This window comes from Aythya marila (genome assembly GCF_965140915.1).
Source record: "Aythya marila genome assembly, chromosome: 5".
In the NCBI taxonomy this organism is placed as follows: domain Eukaryota; kingdom Metazoa; phylum Chordata; class Aves; order Anseriformes; family Anatidae; genus Aythya; species Aythya marila.
In genome coordinates, this window is record NC_139046.1 from 14,928,150 (window position 1) to 14,947,200 (window position 19,051).

Sequence of the window (19,051 nt, forward strand, 5' to 3'; positions counted from 1 at the left end):
ACAGCTAATTGAATCTGTCTTTAAATATATGTATATATATACACACACACACTTCCATCAGGTGCAACTGACAGAGGTAAGGAGGATTCAGTGACCAGACCCAGGCTTTACCCAACAAATTGGAGATGATTGTTTTGTTGAAGTTTTTCTTTCCCCATGCATTTGTTCACCAAAAAGCTGCTGTGTTGGTGCTACCTGCAGGAAGGGCCATCACCCAGTGCTGCCACCCAGCCTGGGGGGTTGCAATCCCCAAGCACCTTGACATCTTGCAGAGTAGCCACAGTACCTGATGCTCCTCAACAATTGCTTCTTTCATGTCCATAACTAGATTAGACCGATTGAAATTATAATAGATAATGGGTGAGGCACAATTTTAATTTACAGAAATATTTCTCTTTAGATCCTAACATGTTAACATCTTCCCTTTTCTTTTACTATTTTTTTCCCCACTTCCCACACTCTTTTCATCCAGTTTATAAAGTACAAATGTATGGCTGGGTAAAGAGGGTATGCTTCCTCAGATTATCTCAATCTTGATTGTAACCACAGGTGTAATTGTTACCTCCCACTCCTCCAACAGGATAGCTATTTTTATTAGGGAGGGCATGTTTTTTGCAAAAGATCAGCTATTTCATACTGTGTTCCTCCAGAACTCTTCAAAGTACCATCTGGAGCTGGTGACTTACTGCTTCTTAAATTATTGATTTGTTCCAACTCTTCTTCTGACACATCCTGATTACTGGAAAAGAGCAAGTCCCAGTAGGAATGGCTCTAATATTCTCTGCGCTGGAGATTGATGCAAAGAAATCATTTAGATTCTCAGCAATGTCTTTATCTTCTTTAATTTCTATCTTTAATCTTCAGTGATCCAGTTTCTGAACTACTAATTAATTATCACTTGACAGAATAATAAACCTAAAGCATTTTTATTTCATACCTCTAGCAGTTTGCAGTGTACTTGTATTTCCTTTTAATTCCCTCATCTAGTATTTACGCTAATTAATGCACCGATGTATAGGAAATCTAAGCTTACGTTTTCAAATTTGAAAGGATTCCCATCAGACAAAAAAAAAAAAAAAGAAAAGAGAGAAACAACAACAAAATCTCTCAAGCCTGTCATTCAGCAGTACTGGTTTACTCCTTGCCTGCCTAGTATTATTTTTTGTTAGCAATGTATGTGCCCTCCAGACTCTGTTGTTGTTCTTAAGTTCAATTCATGGCATCTTTAAGGGTTTTTCTTCTAGTACTTTTCTTCCATCAGGATCTTTCTTGAGAAACCCTGTCAACATTATCAAAATATTAATATTCTGAAGTTCAAATTTCACCATCACTTTTCAGTGCCTTATCTCTCACTGAGTTACTGGACCATATTATGTTAATACGACTGCTAGCAGCTTCAAATACAATTTTGTCTTGAATTCCTTCCTGCACACTGCTTAAGATCGAGGACCAAAAAATTCAGGATGTCAGTATTTAAGCACCTAAAAAGGGAACTTTCATCTGAAATCTCATATCTACTTATGACACTGATCCGGGCTGAGTAGACAGTCACCTACACCTTTCTTAGATCTGCCAAAACCAACAACTAGGCAGATCTGGAGCACGTAACCCACACCAGCAACAAGCCGGTGATGGAAGCTGCCTTACTTGCTTCTAGACATGGAGAGGCTGCACATGAGGGAGACCAAGACAGCATTGCCCACTATGCAGGAAGCACCCAAACACCAGGAAAGAGGGCACACAATCTCCCTTCTTGTTGGAGCAGGGTTCCTGGATCAGGAAGAATGGCAATGTTTCTGGGGTGAAACATTATAGCTTGATGATTTGGAGTCTCAGAGTAGAGAGGTCACCTAGGTTTGAGTCACTGTGCTGATCCTCAGTGCTTTATTTTATCCAAGAGAGTTTAGTGCAAGATGCACAGTCCCCAAAACAAAATTTGTTACAGCCTATTTCCTGCCAAGACACCCCTGTAATACATAGGAAGAGGTTATTTTTCTGACATAGAGATACACAGGACCATGTTGATAGAGCTAAAGCTGTGGTCTGAGGCCTGGACCCTCTCCTGCACTCAATCCTAAGGCCTGGTCTTGAGCAACACCCAGTCCCAGCCATAAAACTTGACAGCTCTTCAGCAAAGCATGCTGAACTGCACCTCAAGCCCACATGAAAAGTAAAGGTGTCTGATCAGACTTGCTTCAGTCTACTTTATTTCTGTTATGCTTATTCCTAAATGGGTAGATGCTTCTTTATAGTTTTCTTTTGGTTCCCTGCTGCTGCCATACCTCATTACTGCTGGGCATGAGAGCCTGCCCACCACACCCCTGCCCAGCTCCCCCTCCACAAGTTGCCAAATGATCACTCAGGCAGCAAGAGACCAAGATGTGTCAGCAGAGCTTTAAATCATTTATTATTAGCAAGTGGTTGAAAAAAAAAAAGAAATCAGCCTAACTCCATGGAAAAGACAATGAGAATTAACACTGCTCTGCCTGCCACTGCTAAAGCCAAACACTGAATTGTTGTTAACAATTTAGCAAGAGGAGATGACAGGTAATCCTCACACCCCAGTCTATACTCCCCATTGGGGCAGCCATTCCACACAGGTGGCATGGTCCTCCTCTATCATCATGCTCCCTTCAGCCATGAAGCTGTGGGTGCAGCAAACTCAAAATGCTGTTGTAGCAGGACACAGCAGCATTTAGCCAGGCTTCATAAACCATACACATACCAGCAGCCAGCTTGCTGCCTGCCTGAATGCACAGAGACCTGTTTTTGGTAACTCCAGACAGAAAACAGGTAGAAGTCTTGGTGGATTTATGCTGCATGAAACCCCAGCCAATGGCTACATATGCAAAAAAGAAAATGGAGACCCTGCCCTCCTCTAGTGGGGGAAGAGGCTTTGACTGAACTTTTCTATTAAATATTCTGCCAAGGCCCAGTGACCACCGCTGCTCTCATCCAGCTCCTTCTGGTCTTTTCTGGCCAAATCCAAAGCTTCTGGACGCAATGAGAGGATGGCAAATCAACAGAAAACTCCACCGCAACCACCTGACCTCTTGCCACTCTGGGCTCAACAGACCATCCAAATCCCCTCTTCCCACCTCACCAGCCTGGGTGGGAGGGTGAGCTCCACAGCTGAGCACCCCCGCGTGGCATTGGCAGCAGCTCAGCCCCTCGTGTCCCTGTGCACATCACGCGTCAGAGGCAGTCAGCAGCCAAATGGCACCACATCCCCCTACCTGGGTCCTTGCCAAAACAGAGCCACCCTTACCTTTACAAGACACGTGTCTGCAGGAACAGGCTGTCCCGTGGGATGGCAGGGAGGCCGTGGGGAGCCCCTGCACCCAGTCTTGCTGCTCACCACCCTTGGTAGCGATGGAGCCGGCACCCAGCAGATGTTTGGCTTGGGTGCAGCACGTCCCAGGCTCTGGTTAGGGCAATCAGCCACGAAGCTGCTCCCTGCTCGGCTCTAGCATCTTGCCAGCCACGCAGTCCAGGGAAAAAACGCCTCCTTCGAGCACCAGCGTCATTTCAGATGCGGGCATAGGATCACCTGCCTGGGAATCGCATTATGGATTGGAGGGGAGTACACTCCGGGCTCAACACCAGCACATTCTTCTCCCCAAAGAAAACGGGAATCCCAAAGAATAACGTGCAACACAAAAAGAAAACAGGGAGGGCTGCGTTGAAGGATGCTTCTGGGTCAGGGCTGCGCCGTTTGCTGGTTCAAGAGCACCATCTCCTGGGTGGCCTCGGTGCTCAGCTGATGGGAGCCCAGCCCAGAGCCGGGTTCTTCAACGCACAGAGCGCTGCAGGAGAGCACATCCCAAACCCTGCCTCTCCTTAAACCACCAGCACCAGGTGTTCCTGAAAACTAGCCCTAAAAGTGGTCTCCTCTAAGCTTTGAAGGTCTAAACATGTACCCAGTCTGTGGGGACCACGTTCTCTTCGCAGTAATCAAGACATGCCATTTGTCAAATGTTACTTACATTTGCTTTAAGGAAAATAAATAAATAAATAAAATAGAATTACTTGAAAAGCTATTTAGATTTCAGACAAATGAAATAGTGGGTAAGACCTGAAACATTGGGTTTCATAGTATTACCGTTCAACCAGGAGAACTTGGCTAACAAGTAGTATTTCAAAAATACATATTGTAGTGTGGATTTGACATGAAAGCTCTAAAACGCTTGTTAATATACCCTTTAATAACATGCATTTTCACTCGCTAGATCATAGATTTAGGACAAAAGACTCCAAAACTTTATTCTCAGCTTTGTAGCTATCATAGTATGACTAGCAAATCACTTCTCTGTACTGCAGCTTATAATGGCCTGTTAAATGAACATTTGAGTGCCCTACTTCACTGCTCTGAGGCTAAATTGCATGTAAGAATCCTTTGGGCTTTGAAGAATGGGATTATATAACAAGTAAAAAGTGTAATTCAATGATTCTTCCTAATTCAATCCTCCTCCAAAGCCTTTCTGACTCAATTTACCATGAAATGTCAAGTAAAATTTTAAAGGATTTTATTTGACATTTTATTCATCTTTATAAAATAGTCAATCAGTCCCCTATGTGCAAGCTTCACATTAGAAAGAAGTCTAACTACAAAAACATACATACCAGTGTCTCAGTGTATGTGCAGGAGAAGTCTCATGTGTTGTGTTTTTTTTGTGTAGAACAATTGCAACTATGCAAAAAAATGACCCTTCCATGACTTGTTACGGTTAACTTATTTAATTTACAAAGCTATTTCAATATGAGTATTGAACTCTGCCCTTGGATTCTTCTTAGGCCCCATAAATCATCATCACCTGCATGTATTTCAGTTACACAAAATACTTTAGAAGTTATGGCACATATTTCAAATGTTAGAGAAACAAGTTTCAAGTGACTCCCTCTGTCTTTAAAGAAGTCTAGTGTGTTTATTTACTATACTCTGATTTGAAAGGCCTTAAACCATTCCAATATTTGAGGGGGAAAATTTGCCTTTACGAGGTTTTCTTTCCTCTTTATAGGGGAGCACAAGTCAGTAGCAATCCTGCAAGCATTTTTGGTGTCTGATTAATGAGAAAAAAAACTTCAAATCTTCAAAACCAGGAAGACATGAATTTTGCTCTTTATATACAACACCACACCTTTCTTCTCAGTCACACCCTACAAGTTTTATACAACAGAATGGTCTTTCTAACCAAAACTGCCTTTGCTCCTAGCCAACTCCCTTACCTCCAGGGAAACTAGACACTTGTGAGAAGCTAGACAGTAAGGCAGAGTTTATAAATCCAAAGATCTTCCCCCAATCATAAATCAATTAGGGAATAAATTCATAGTTCTGTTTTTGATACTTCTAGTACAAGAACTCAGATGTTTTCCAAGAAGAAACATTTTTAAAAAAGCAGTAAAGACTACCTGGAAATTACACACACAGGCAAAACAGCACAGGTTCTGTGCCAACAATGCAAATCTTGTTTTTATTTTAGCTTAAATCAAATAAAGCCTGAAACTACAATGTGAATTTTTGTATATACCTTTCAAGGCAAATTATTGAAAATAGAAACTGAACCCTTCACTACCTCAATCCTTTTTTTCTAACTAAAATCTGTTTTCCATAAATGATATATGGGGATAGGCCCCAAGCAGTTAAATCAATTAGCAGCTTCTGTAGCCAGGAACACGCCACGTAAGAGATCTCGGTGCACTAAGACAGCACTGTTCAATGGAATAAGCAGCCTCCCAGCAAAAAGATGTAACGCACAAAAAAAGCAAGCTTGACTCACCAGACAGCACTATAAAAAATTCCAAAACTTCAAACCCTCTTTAACTCATTGTCTTTCCACCTTTGCTTACAGAGACATTAACAAGTGCTGCCTGTCTTGTAATAGGTGAGCATTTTTTGCTTACATAGTCCTGTATTATGAATGTTGAAAAACCTGTTGTAAGGAGATCTGTTTTTCTTCTGGGGGGTGGGGAGGGAGGTTGGGGGTAAGGACACAAACCAGATTAGACAAGGATTTACTGTTCAGCCTGCCAGGTTTACATTTTAATATTACCATTCTTAGATGCCGGCACTGAAAAGGCCTTGACTGGATTAATAGTGCCAGTTCGGGAGAGGTTTCCCTTACTATGATTCTCTGATTTCACATTCCCACACTTTTTCTATGCACTTTGTTATCATTAACAGTCTCCTGGGGAGTTAAAAAAAAAAAAAAAAAAGTTATTTCTAGCCCACCTTTCTGAAGAATACACTGAGAAAATAAGGCTCTGTATTAACAGACCCAAATAAAGGCACTTTGAACACCTCAGGACATTTTACACTTCTCTTTTCATGACAGACATGAAACACAAAACATTGACCACACTGTTAAAGCAAGGAAAAGGACACTGATGCCAGAAAATTTGCTTACCACGTAACCCATTAGGGTGTTGGGAGCCAGTAGCAGCTTGTTTTCTCTGGGAAACAACTCTTGGCTTAACTGATTTGAGTTCTTCCAAATAAAAATTAGCAAGGTAATAAAATAACATCTGTAACTTGCTTCCATCTGCCCCTACCAGTTCAACAAGAGCAAAGAAACCCACTCCTCTTTGGTGGAGGCCTAACCTTTCTGAAATCAGACTGCTTGTTTTATATAACTGTTCTCATTTGCTTTAATCAAACCACCTTGCTGTATATGCAGCAGGTGAGAAGTGTTACAAGATGCAAAGGATTACCTTAATTAATGATCTGGTGAACAGCTTGGTTCACTTAGCTCAGCCTTTTACCCCAACAGCAGTATCACAGGCATCCTCAGAGGACCATACAAGTAATTACAATCATAGTAGAGAACTCCAGCACATCAATCATTCATACTACAGTCCCATACTAATAGAATGATAATAATGGTTTACATGCATCCATATCATCACAAGCCCTCAGTAGCTCAACACAGCCAAACTGGGTCCACAAGCATCTCACTTGAGGAGCACTCAGCCAGGACACCCACCTGGTATGACACAGGAGAGAGAAGTAATGGGGCTCACGGGGTGTTGCTAGAGCTGGCAGCTCAGTATGACCTACCTTGATCAGGAGACACCATTCAGGTGGCTATGCTCGTTCACACCTTGATGCCTGCTGTGCTGAGATGCAGTCATACATTGGCAACCTCAGGAAAACACAGACTTGCTTTTCTTCACCAGAGACAGATGGCAAGGTCAGCACCCTGCCTGCTCTCAGCTGTCTTCTCAGTAACTTCCCAGCCAGCCTTCCCAAGACATGCTCCTGAGCACTATCACCTCTTCCACAATCAGGGAAGCACAAGCAGCGATGCCCAGTGGTGCCCTGCCAGTTGCTGCCTCCTGTGAGGAATCACTCCTCCTGTAGGGAAGTCACCATCACATCCTCCCAGCTGTGAACTCCTCATGCACAAGACCCCCCCCCACTACAAGCTTAGGGCACCCACTGATTGAAATCATCATCTGATTAAGCAGAGAACAAACTAGCGCCAATTTTCTAAAACGATCTACCTGAGAACTAGCTTGTTAGGGGAAATTCTCAATCAACTCCCAAAATAAGCGTCTTTGTGAGCATCTGAAGCTTTACTGATGTTGATTTTTTTATTGCAATGGGATTAACATGAATATTTACATAGATAAGATGCAACATGTCAAAAGTGCTCATGCACACAGAGCCTGGCACATAGAGGAATGCAGGCAGAAGCCATATTTTATGTACCTACTCCTATGGCTTTGTTACACACACATTTTGGCATTGCTCTTCCTTCTACTTGCTAATTACAAGACATGCTAATTAAGCAAAGGATTGATATAAACAGCACATTATACAAATTTTAAACTGAGTAATTAAGAACAAAAAAGGCAGAAGAAAAACTATTCATAATTTCAGTAACAGCAGGAGCCTGTGGGGGATAGGAGGGGAAATGCTCTTCAGAGGAGAAAGAAGACCTGACAAAGCTAGAATTACCTTTATCTTAAACTAGTAGCAGAGAATACTGGAAATATTGAACTTTCACAGAATAATAAAGAACAAAGCTCCACAAAACACCAGACTGGGGGGGGTCCTTTTTTTTTTAAATAGATTTAGTAGCCAGACTAATAATTAAACATTGAAGTAGAAAATAAGTGGTTTTTCTTCAAGTTACCTTATTATTTGACCAAATGAAATGGACATACACTGTAGACTTTTGACATGAAAAAACAGAAGCTTTTGAAATTCATTTATTTTTCCAAACCTTATTTTACATTCAGAATGGCCAAAAAAAACATGAAAGATTAGCTGTAAGAAAGCTCATTTAACCAGATTTCCAAGAGACATAAAGCTGAATTTGAGATTTGCATTTCATGAATGTGATACTGTGTATGAACAAAAAAACTGTTGCACTCATACACATAACTAACAATCACAAATGACTGCCTCTGAGCATAGGTTATTCATAATCAGAGTTCATTCTCAAGTCAGTTCTACTGGTACTGGAGCTGAGCAGCTTTTTCATAAACAAGAGAATACACAGAGAACATACACGCTGCATTTAATCCAGGAGACAGTGACTGCACTATACAGAGCATTTACTGCAACCAGCACATTTCAAAATTTCTGTGAAGGCTGGACAAGTATAGTTTGCCTACTAGACTGCTTGCTCAAGTGAACAAGAGAAAACTGGAACTTGCATTAAATCTCATCTAACAGTTCCAGTCTAAACCACCTCCACTGATAGTTTTTCCTTACTTGCATTTTAGGTTTCACATCAAAAGCAGTACCAGCTTCACTAGTCACTTAAAATAAAAAAGAATTATTGGAGACAATCTAGATAATAGTTTTTCCAATCACTTGCCTAATTCACATGCAAACCATTTACTGCTCTGTATTAAGAAAAGTAAATTGCATTTTACCATTTTAAAGTAAATTTTATTTTGCATTTTATTATTTTAAAGCTTTGTTTAACCTTAGCAGTATTGCTGTACAGATGAAGCTACACTGTTTAAGACAATTTCTTTTTACTTATGACAATTTTTTACTTTTTTTTTTTTTTTTTTTACTTTTTTTACTACAGGGTTATACAGTTATATGAAGACTTCAGAGAGCTTCCAACAAATACTTATCTATTCAAGTAGCGTTTCTGCTGCACTTTTTATCTGATCTCCATAAAACATTTTGCCTGTTTATCCTATGTTTGAAGACCATATTCCCTGAAGAACAATACTCCAGAGGGAACACTTGGAATTACAACAAATCTAAAAAGATAACTTAGTAACTACCAAATACTGCAGTAGTTACTAAAGTATTCTGCTGTAATGATGTAAGCTAGAATACTGAAGTCTTAAAAAAAATTCCCACATTTTTGCTGTGACACAGAAGAACTCCAATACACAAATAACCAGGGGGGAAAGCCATTTCACAAGAGGTAGAAAATGTTTTTTATAAAATTTTTAGGCACAATTCTTAGCAACCCTTTAAAAGCTAATAAAGTTACAAAGTAATAATGACCATTATACATGTATTCATACTAGTGTGTTTATTTTTACCCTTTAGAATAAAAGTATATTTCATGCACTCTCATATCATCTTTTCTTCTATATTATTTGAAGACTGTTTTCTCCTATATCATATGAGATAAATTTTACAAGCTCTCAGGAAGTCTTATCAGGAGTTATACAAAAGAAGATGCACTACTACTTCGCACTTCTCTTTTAAAGGAACAAGGAAATGCAAACACTGTTTGCATAGATTCATGTAACAAAGAACAAAGAAACAAACTCAGAATTCATAAAAATAAAATTATTAATTCTTTTGGTTTACTCCTGCCCTCAATCAAGAGAATGTTTTCAGAAGTGTACTTGTTTTTAAACACGATTTCCACAAATGTATGCTTTACAGTGCAGTGGTTATACTCACTTTCACAACAATATCCATAAACCAAAATACTGAGATCACTACATTTACCATGAGCTAAGAGACAGCCACTGATAAATCTTAGTGAAAAGATGCCTTAGTGAAAAAATGCCAAAGAAGATGCCTTCTTTGAGCTGAAGTACATAAGGCTTTACTGGTAACAAGTTCTTATTGAAGATTTTCCTTATTCCTATCACAGCATCTTTTTTCGCTTGTTTTACTTTTTGTCTTGGTCTTTTTCTGCATCCAGAAGTGCTGAGCGGATTCCTAACTTCTTCAGCTCTTCTACAAGATCTCCATTCTGATGCATCTGGAGGAGTATATCACAGCCACCAACGAATTCACCATTGAGGTACACTTGTGGGATGGTGGGCCAGTTTGAGTAGTTTTTTATTCCTGCATAAAGAAAAACAAAGGTGTTAAATGTTTCCCCTCTCCCTCTAAATACAATGGAATTTTAAATGGAATACAATTGCTTCAAGCTGACAGAACTATTAATATTTTCATTTCTTCCCCACTGTGGCAGTAACTCATATAAGTAACAGTAATGCTAAAAGAAAAACTATGTTAAATTTAGCTTTTGTTCCCATTCCAACTCTAGACATGGGTTGAAAGATATGAAGTCAGCTCCTACAGCGACTTCAAACATGCTGGAAAAACATAGTGTCTCCCTTCCCACCCAGGAAACAAGCAGTACTGTTTTCATTCAATCAAAGAGGTGGGAAATCTTGAAAACCACTGAGAAATGTTTATATCCCTTTACCTTTTACATTTCTCTAAGGAACTTTAAAACATTTCATGTTTTACTGAATTCATACAGCTATAATTTAAATTGCAGTAATAAGATGCATTCACTCCTCTGGAAGCCTAAGAAATTTTAAATTGCTTTATCTTGCAGTGCCAGACCTTACAGCCCAAGGGAGGGGCACAAAGGTTGAAGTCTCTCAGAACTCACTATATCAAACCGAGCTAGCTACAGTCACAGTTATGAAGTACAGAACTGAAGTTAAAAACCATACTTCATAAAAGACAGTCATCCAAACATATTAACTGATCAGATGATATAAATCAAATCCCAAATTGTACTGAAAGACATCAGGAAAAAATATACAGAAGAATCAGGATACCTAGTTTGCCACTTTTAAAACAACCTTTTACACAAAGGCACCATTTCATAAAAGATTAAAAAGATGGTAAGTAACATAAGCATTCTAAAAAAATAACAGTAATCTAGAAAAATATTTGCTATGACAAAGTGTCCCTAACTATAAAGTGCAAAATCAGCTAAAAGATTTTATTTTGACTTAATATTTTGTGCATGGACATCTAATGCTTAAAAAGCCCCAAATAGCAAGTTTGGCATATCAATGGCAAAAGGAATCAGCTAATCTATAACCATCTAACCCGATCTCTGGCATCACCACCTATAACTTCTTCCTTAGCACTTCACAAATACCTTTCTTGTTTGTTCAGATACAGTTTGCAGAAGTTGGAAGTTTTGGTGTGAACTTGTGTTTCAATGTTCAAGAAAAGTAGTACTTCTCTCAAACATTCCTTGGCCTTTGAGCACTCCAAAGTGCTCAAACTATCCCCCAAATCTTTTTACCCTAAAAACCTTTTAACCCATAACAGCTGCAATAAAGAACTGAGTCCCAAGACAAAGTCACACTCAGGGATAACCCTTCTCAAAAGAGCCACTGTAGATATGAAACAAGGTTTGTTTCTGTTAAGATATTGTAATGCTAAACATGAATTGAGAACCAAGGGCACTACATAATAAGTCTACTGCTAATAAACACTCCAGGGTAACATTATTCTTTTACAGAAATATTTTCTTCAAGGACCAGGCACTGATAGCACTTTCAAGGCTCTACTCGACTACAGATAAAAACATGAACACAGTCTAACTGGACTGCCCTGTGTGCTGCCCTTCACATATGAGACAAGCTGCTTTAACTGTCTGCATGCTGGAGCTCGACCAGATTACAAACTGGATCTGTTAAATAAACCCTTAGTTCAACATGACATTTACCAAAACTACTTCAGTAGCATTAACGCAAGTCAACCTGGTCTATGCCTGCTGCACTGAGGATGCACTTTGGCGATGAACCCTTCAGCAGCACAGACACTGCAAGGAGCTTCCTTCCCATTCCCTGGAGGTTACGGCTTCCCTCTCTACTTCAGAAGCTGCAGGCTTCTCTTTTCAAACACTTCTGTAAAACATTACTCCAGTTAAAAGCTTGACAGCTGAACTAGCACATCATAAGGTGACTGTGAAGCCACAACCTGTGCAAACTACTACTGAAAGGGGTACCAAGAGCACTCCCCCTCTATTTCCCCAACTCCAGTGGCTGTATCTCAGCCTCTCTTGCCAGCAGTAGCACTAATGAGCAAGGAACCACATCAGGGAGATGATTCAAGCAACCAGTCTCACTCCTACCACCCTCTCTCCAGAAAAGCAATACATTTTCATGGACATCATTAGCACTGGTGCAAGCATGGCTGGGGAAGAGTTAGCCCAAGGGTGAGAGGAAAGATCAAGACCATCCTCATGGCAGAATCTAGTACTTAGGTAACGTATAATCTGAGAGTGAACTACAGCAGTTCTAACTGGTTTAAACCACCACTTTCCCAGTACATAATCCCAAACTTCTCTACCACCTTAGAGATCTGAACCAGCCCAACCACGTGTATCAGCTGAGAGTAGGATCACTTATGGCAGAAACAACTCAGAGAACCCTGAATTGCTGTGGAATCGCCGCCCGAGAGAGAACATTAAAGCAGCTTTGGTAATGAAGGATTTGTGTCAGAGAAACATATCCTCAGCTTGCATTTAGGTAAATAAATCACTTAACAGCAGCACTAGTAACTAGTTTTACAGAACTGACAGTGCTTTTAGGTGAAAAGTAAGGGTATGGAGCTGTTTTTACAGCTTGCCCTATTATAGCAAAGAGCAAGCTTCAGCAAGGTCGGTTATAGTTCAGCTGAATTATATCAACCTCAAAATACCACATTCCACTAGGTCCAGGAAAACCAACCAGCACTTCAAATACGCCTGAAGCACCATCTCTGCTAGCAGCCAACTCTTAGTACCAGTGCTGTGAACAGGAATATACACAAACATTTACGTTATCCTCAGCTAAGTGCATAGCTGGTGACCAGCTCACATGCCATATTCTCCTTGCTCGGGAAAGTGTGACATGCAGGGTATCTGACTTTTAAGCACCTGAGGCCAGGAGAGATGAAGACAGCCTTCAGACAGTTGCTGTTGGATCACATTTGGCAACCCACCAAACTACAGCTTCCAGCAGCCCAGCCCTCTCCTGTCAGAGGCCGCCAGCCACAGAAACAAGCATAGGCTGGCCGGTTAGGGTGCAGCAGGTAATGTAAGTGAAGCAAGGTAACAGCCCACCAGCCCTGGGATCAACGTGTCCTTCCCTAACTGCTCACATCAAGGTCCATCCCTGCTGCTGGCTCTGGCACTCACCTCACCACACAACAAGCCAGGCCCAGCTGCAGCCCCGCTAATAAACAGAGCTGGTTGTGCACAAAATCCCAATAAATTCACACTGACAAAAGCACTGCCTGAGGGCTCATGGAAGCAAGAGAAACACACATGGCTTAACTTCCAAGGTTTGAGTTTGTTTCGGTAGAACTTAAGATTAATTTTTCTCCTTTTTAAATAGCTTTAGTAAACCTTCAGACAAATAAGTTTAAACACGTAATAAAGCTTGAAAGCCCCCCCCCCGCGGCCTGCCCCGCTGACCTTGGCGGAGGTCGGGGTCCTGCAGCACGTCGTGGGCGCGGTAGTCCTCGACGCCGTGCAGCCGCAGGATCTGCACCACGGCGTTGCTGAAGCCGCAGAGGGGCTGCTCGGGGCTGCCCTTCATGAACACCACCACCGGGTGCGCACGCACCAGGCGCTCCACCGCCTCCCGCGACCCCGTGCCCGACCCTGAGCCGCCTCCCTCGGCCCCGCCGCCCTCGGCCGCCGCCTGGCTCAGCCGCCGCCGCCCGGCCCAGCCCCGCGAAGCCCAACCGCCCCCGGCCAGGCGCAGGCCGGCGCGCAGCGAGACGCTCATCCTGCCTCTGCCCCCACCGCCCGCGCCAACTGCCCGCCCCTGCCGCGCTGCGCCGGCCTAGAGTCACCGTTACCTGCTGATTGGTAGAGATAAGGAGAGGTCGCACGGGATCTACGCCTTTTCATAGGCCTAATAGCTGTCAATCAACGCTGACAGCCAGTAGCGTGAAGCTCCAGCTAGCTTTGTCCCGCCCACCAGCGCTGTTTGGCTATTTGTGGAGCGGACAGCGCTGCTGCAGCTCCATTGGTAGAATCACCCGTCAATCCGCGCCCAGAGGGTTAACCCCGCCTACTCCCTGCCGCCATTGGCCAGGCTCCCCTCGGCGCGGTGCTTTAAGAGGGGTAGGGCGGAAGGGGGGGGCTTCTTCTGCTTCCGGTGCGGGCGGTGGGCGGGATGTGAGCGGGGGGTGGGCATGGCGCTGCTTGAGCCGCGGGTGCTCGGGGCCGGCTCGGGCGCTGCGGGAGGCCTGCGGGACTGCGCCCGGCAGCAGCTCAGTCTGCGAGGAGCCTCTGGGCAGGCCCTGAGGCCTTTCCGAGGGCTTGAAGCAGAGCGCAGAAGAGTTCAGCGGCGGCGGCTGGGCGGTAAGTGGGAAAAGGTATAGCGAAACTTTCCTCGCTACTGAAAAATGAAAGTAGCACGGCTCACATATAACAGACCTAAATGTATCTTTAATTTCCCGTTAACTTACATTATGGATCTGGCATCTGTGCTTTTGGTATATTAACGGCCACTCTTAGGCATTAAGAAAAAGAGTTTCCCAAGTAACTTCTGTGCCTCCATTGTATGGAACACTGCTGCAGCTTTTAAATGTGTGTGTAGCTATGAAAAAATACTTAACAGGAATCTGAAGGCAAAGTTCACATATTGTACCGCAAATGAGCATTGTATACTCTAACTATATTATATATATGGCAGTATGTTTTTCAGCAGCACATAAGAAGCCACCTTATTTTCTTCTAATCTAGACAGAGAGGTCAATACTTGGCTGTTAATCATAATGCATAAAACACAAAAGGGTTGTTTACTATGTATAGGTTACTATCTCAGTGTGAGTTGGATAAAACTAGCAAATTCCACAAAAATTTTTATCATATGGTTATGCTACACAGAATCAGAGCCTTAAGTCTTAAATGTAAGATGCTTAGTGGTATACTTTCACACTTTTAATCTAGCTGGAACACTCCACCCACTCCGTTTCTGGAGATTCCAGAGGGAATTAAATAAAAACTGATTGAAAAGAAAAAGCTTCTTCTATACTTAAAGCTAACTAAAAGCTTTCAATTAAAAATAATAAGTTGAAGGAACTTGATACTGTCTGGATTCCTGTATACTATTTTAGCTGTTTCTACAAGCAGATGGTTAATAAATGGAATGTAGTGTAAGGACATCAAACTCAAGCGTCATAAAACTTTGTGAGGACATGTTCCCCTGGGAATAACATAGCCAGTTATAAGTTGCAGCTTAATCCTCTGTAGTCGAAGAGATGCCCTTGGTTGCTGGTACTCTGGGCAGACCAGGCTTGCAGAGAGAGCACTGATGGGAGGAAGCCGAGGCATGCCTGTAAGAGTAGTGGCAGCAACATGTGCAATGCTCCTCTAACAGCTCACATTCTGTTGTCACGGAGATAATGGCTCATCCCATGTCATTATCGATCTAGCAACAGGAAGAGCAATTTTGCAGTCTGATATTGTTTAGCAAATAGAGCAATTTCTGCTGAACACTTAAAAACTGCTATAAATTTTGAAAAGCTTCTGCAACGTCTGTGTGCTTGGTTAAACAGAAGTACCTGAACTCATAGTTATTTGTTGTAATGATGTGAGATAATACTAAGCTTAACAGAATGTGTTTTAAAGAAAACATTTAGTACTGTCAAATGTTTTTACATTGCAAAGTATGCAGCACCATGTAAGGGAATAAACAGTTCTCGCTGTTGATAAGACTTGAACAATTAGCCTGTGTACTCTGTACTAACAGAAATAACTATTTGTTATCTGGTTCAGTTTGCTGTTGGTCTAAGTGAAATTTCTTATATTTTCCAGATAATGATTTAAATCACCTGTTCAGAAGAAATATTAATGGGACTTCCTTGAGACTCCTGATGTTTTGTTGATCTTCCTGTTAGAAGACCTATTATCACCTCATTTTGAGAAGAGCAATAGGAGTTGATATTCAAACTGCAGGGCTTAAATGGTCAGCCACAAATAAGATGACTTCCAGGCATTCTGCAGCTGAGCAAAAACAGTAGTTATGAGTCAGTGGTTTGATGTGCTTATGTAGTATGCAAGCACACATCTAAAAATATTATTAGAGAGCTTTTTCTTCGTGTTCAAGGTAGATACTTGTCTTCCTGACTTGTGGCAGGGGCTGGAAATGAAGCCCCTTATGTGTGTAAATAGTTGAGCTCTGCTTAAGTGGTTTTATCTTTTGAAGCTTTTTAACTGGGATGGTTTGAGCTCCTGTTCTGCATGCCAGGTAAATAATTTGAGGCATACAATCAGGGCAGCATCTGGCAGCATTAACATACCCTAAATTCTGAGAGCATTAAGAATGTTTAAAATGCACTTACAGTTCTGGCCTGCACAGTTAAAATCTGTGTGGCATGCTTAAATTGTGAATGCTGAAGAAGCAGCCGTGAACAGTTCCTGATTATTAACAAGCAGCAGAACTGTTGAAATACTATGTTTTTTTTCCTGTAGAAACTCAAGCTCCATGGGAAATGGACACTTTAGAATCTGAAGTGTATCTAACTTGTCCTGGATCTAACCAAGAGACCTATAGACCTATAAGCAAATTTGTTTCTGAACTAGATGAATAATTGAATCATACTTATGCATTCATAGGATACTCCCAAGAGGGTGTTTGCATTAGCTTTAAAATTTATCAGTCCATTTCGTGATTGACAGAGGCAAAGAATGTATATGAAGTTACATATGTCAGTTTTAATGGATAATCTATGTGATCTGAGTTGATTTGGATCAAGGTAAGAATGCCTTTAGCAGGGAGAAGTCATGCTGGTAATCAAAGCAAAAGTGTTTGAGCCTGGCATTTAACAATGAAAAATGTTCAAGCTTAAATGCAGACCTTGAAGCTAGACATAGAGTGATAGAGTCATAGAACATCCCAAGTTGGAAGGGGCCCATGTGGATCATCTCTTTATGAAGATTATATGTCAGTTCCTGTTAAGTCTGCTTTTGGAATTGAGCAATAGAAAGCTAGAGACTGGGATTCTAATACATGTATCTCCTGTTCTTTGTGTTCACTTTTGACCAGTGTTGAAGAACAGGGACCTGGGCCCTGAGCATCAGGCTTAACTATGTATGGTAATCTTTACAAATTGTGATGTACTTAAAATGCTGGAAGTGGCTTCTGGTCTCTCATAAGCATGGGAAAAACCCTAGGGCATCTTTTGCCTGTAAGGAATTCTTGTTCCCTAGTAAAGTCCTAGAGCATGTTCATGGCATAGCTACCATGATAGGAGTGCTTTTGTTGGCTTGGTTTGATTTGAGAATGTGCAGCTGCAGAGAGGCAAGGAAAGCTCTGATGTGCGTGTATTTACTGACCACGAGGGGGCTCTGGCAGGTCGGGGCTGAATGCCCAAGGTCCTCAACTGAGTTGCTTCACTAACGTGGCAGGCTGTAGTAACTGGATGCCTGTTGCCCCTGGGGTGATTAAATCTGTTCTGCTTTTCAATTCCTATACAAAATATTTCTATACAAAGTTTAAAAAAATACAGCAAGGTACTTTTCTGTCTTGTAAAAAATGTTGTATCTGTTAGAAAAACATTTCTCAACTGCAGTGGGTAAATGATCTTTTCTATGGGAGAGGACAGATGCTACCAAAACTGTCATCACATGGGGATCTCAACTGTATGAGAAATTTTTCCAAATAAAAATGTAAGTGTTTTGCACACGTCAGCACATTTGTGTGCAACTCTGCAGTTTGCATGGAATTCTTATAGAGAATCTCAAGTATGTTTTTCTTAGCAATGTAAACTTGGTGCTATGGTATTTCAATAAAGATTTGTTTTTTGTTACACACCCTTCAGTCTTTTTTTTCCTAGGAATGTGTTTACATGTTTTAACAGATTAGAGTTCTTATAACTTCCCTTTTGAAAAACTGCAAAAGTGCAATCTAATCTGTGTTGTGAGCCTAAATCATGTGAATTGCTGTTTAATCTTTGCTTGACAAATCTGTATTAAATTCTGAGGAGTGTGGAAGTTTTTTGTTTAAACATTTGTCTTCAGTTGTTACTGTTAGCAATGTAATTTTGTTAGATGTAGCATAAATAAGCTCACTTCTGTAACTGAGGGTAATTCTCAGCTCTGGAAATGCTGAGGCTACTTTTCAGCTATATGCATTTGTGGCAGTGCAGAAGGGACATTGCAGGAATGAAGAAAGTGAGGCTTAAATGAGAAACTAAAATGAACCAATATGATCAATGGCATTATAAAAAATCTAGTTCCACTATTACTTGAAGAAAAAAATCTCCCTCACTTGTGTACATCTCCATGTGGATTTGAATTTTTGTCAGTTTGAATTACTTTGACTGAAATTTCTTGTGGGTGTTGAACAATTCTTTGTTCTACTAAAGAACCTAAACTTGGATGAGGTAAATGATAAATATGGTGATTCTCAGAAGACAGCTGTGGTACAGAACTTGAGGGTTTGAGACTTCCCTGAGAACTCTGTGAAAGAAGTGTGCCTGGAAACTTGCCCGTGTTTGCCTGCAATGTGATGTTCTGGGAACGTTCCTTGTATATGTGCAAACTAAACCAAGCTTACTTTTTCCCACTGTGGTATTGTTCCTGGGTTTTGAATTCTTTTTGTGGACTGGGCTGGGGTCTGCTTCCATAAACCCCAGTAGAGGGTTTATGGTGGTACTGCTGGAGCAGTGCAGGATAAAATCAGGAGCAGAAGAGCTTTAGGTTTAAAAAAAAAAAAAAAAGGCTCTTCCGTGAATAAGCTAGAGGGGAGTAGGACAGAAAGGGCTAAACACGAGTGGCACACTGTTTAGCAGCTTCCTTGGACATAGCTATGGAATTATAGGATTTAAAAAGTGCACTGAAAAGATGTGATATTTAATTGT

At 41.3% G+C, this 19,051-nt stretch overlaps 2 protein-coding genes across 2 annotated transcripts in view; one reads left to right on the forward strand and one right to left on the reverse strand.

Annotated features, from left to right (window-relative positions):
- Positions 1–8,985: 8,985 nt before the first annotated feature.
- On the reverse strand, positions 8,986–13,983 carry GLRX5 (glutaredoxin 5). Its single transcript, XM_082760636.1, has 2 exons — positions 13,650–13,983; positions 8,986–10,279 (listed from the first exon to the last, which is right to left on the reverse strand). The coding sequence occupies exons 1-2, from the start codon at positions 13,963–13,965 to the stop codon at positions 10,101–10,103; spliced, it is 495 nt and encodes a 164-aa protein (XP_082616762.1). The 5' UTR covers positions 13,966–13,983; the 3' UTR covers positions 8,986–10,100.
- A 425-nt stretch (positions 13,984–14,408) lies between these two features.
- Positions 14,409–19,051, forward strand: part of SYNE3 (spectrin repeat containing nuclear envelope family member 3) — a 73,902-nt gene continuing 69,259 nt past the window's right edge. The window contains exon 1 of the mRNA XM_082761524.1: positions 14,409–14,546. The gene's annotated coding sequence lies outside the window, so the exon portion shown is untranslated. The remainder of the gene's footprint in view (positions 14,547–19,051) is intronic.

What these genes read in the sequence shown, in the direction of transcription:
- GLRX5 (XM_082760636.1), bottom strand. Translation starts at nt 13,965, where the DNA reads ATGAGCGTCTCGCTGCGCGCCGGCCTGCGCCTGGCCGGGGGCGGTTGG. An exon ending in GGACCCCGACCTCCGCCAAG is followed by an intron (nt 10,280 to 13,649) that starts GTCAGCGGGGCA and finishes TTCTTTATGCAG; the next exon opens with GAATAAAAAACTACTCAAAC.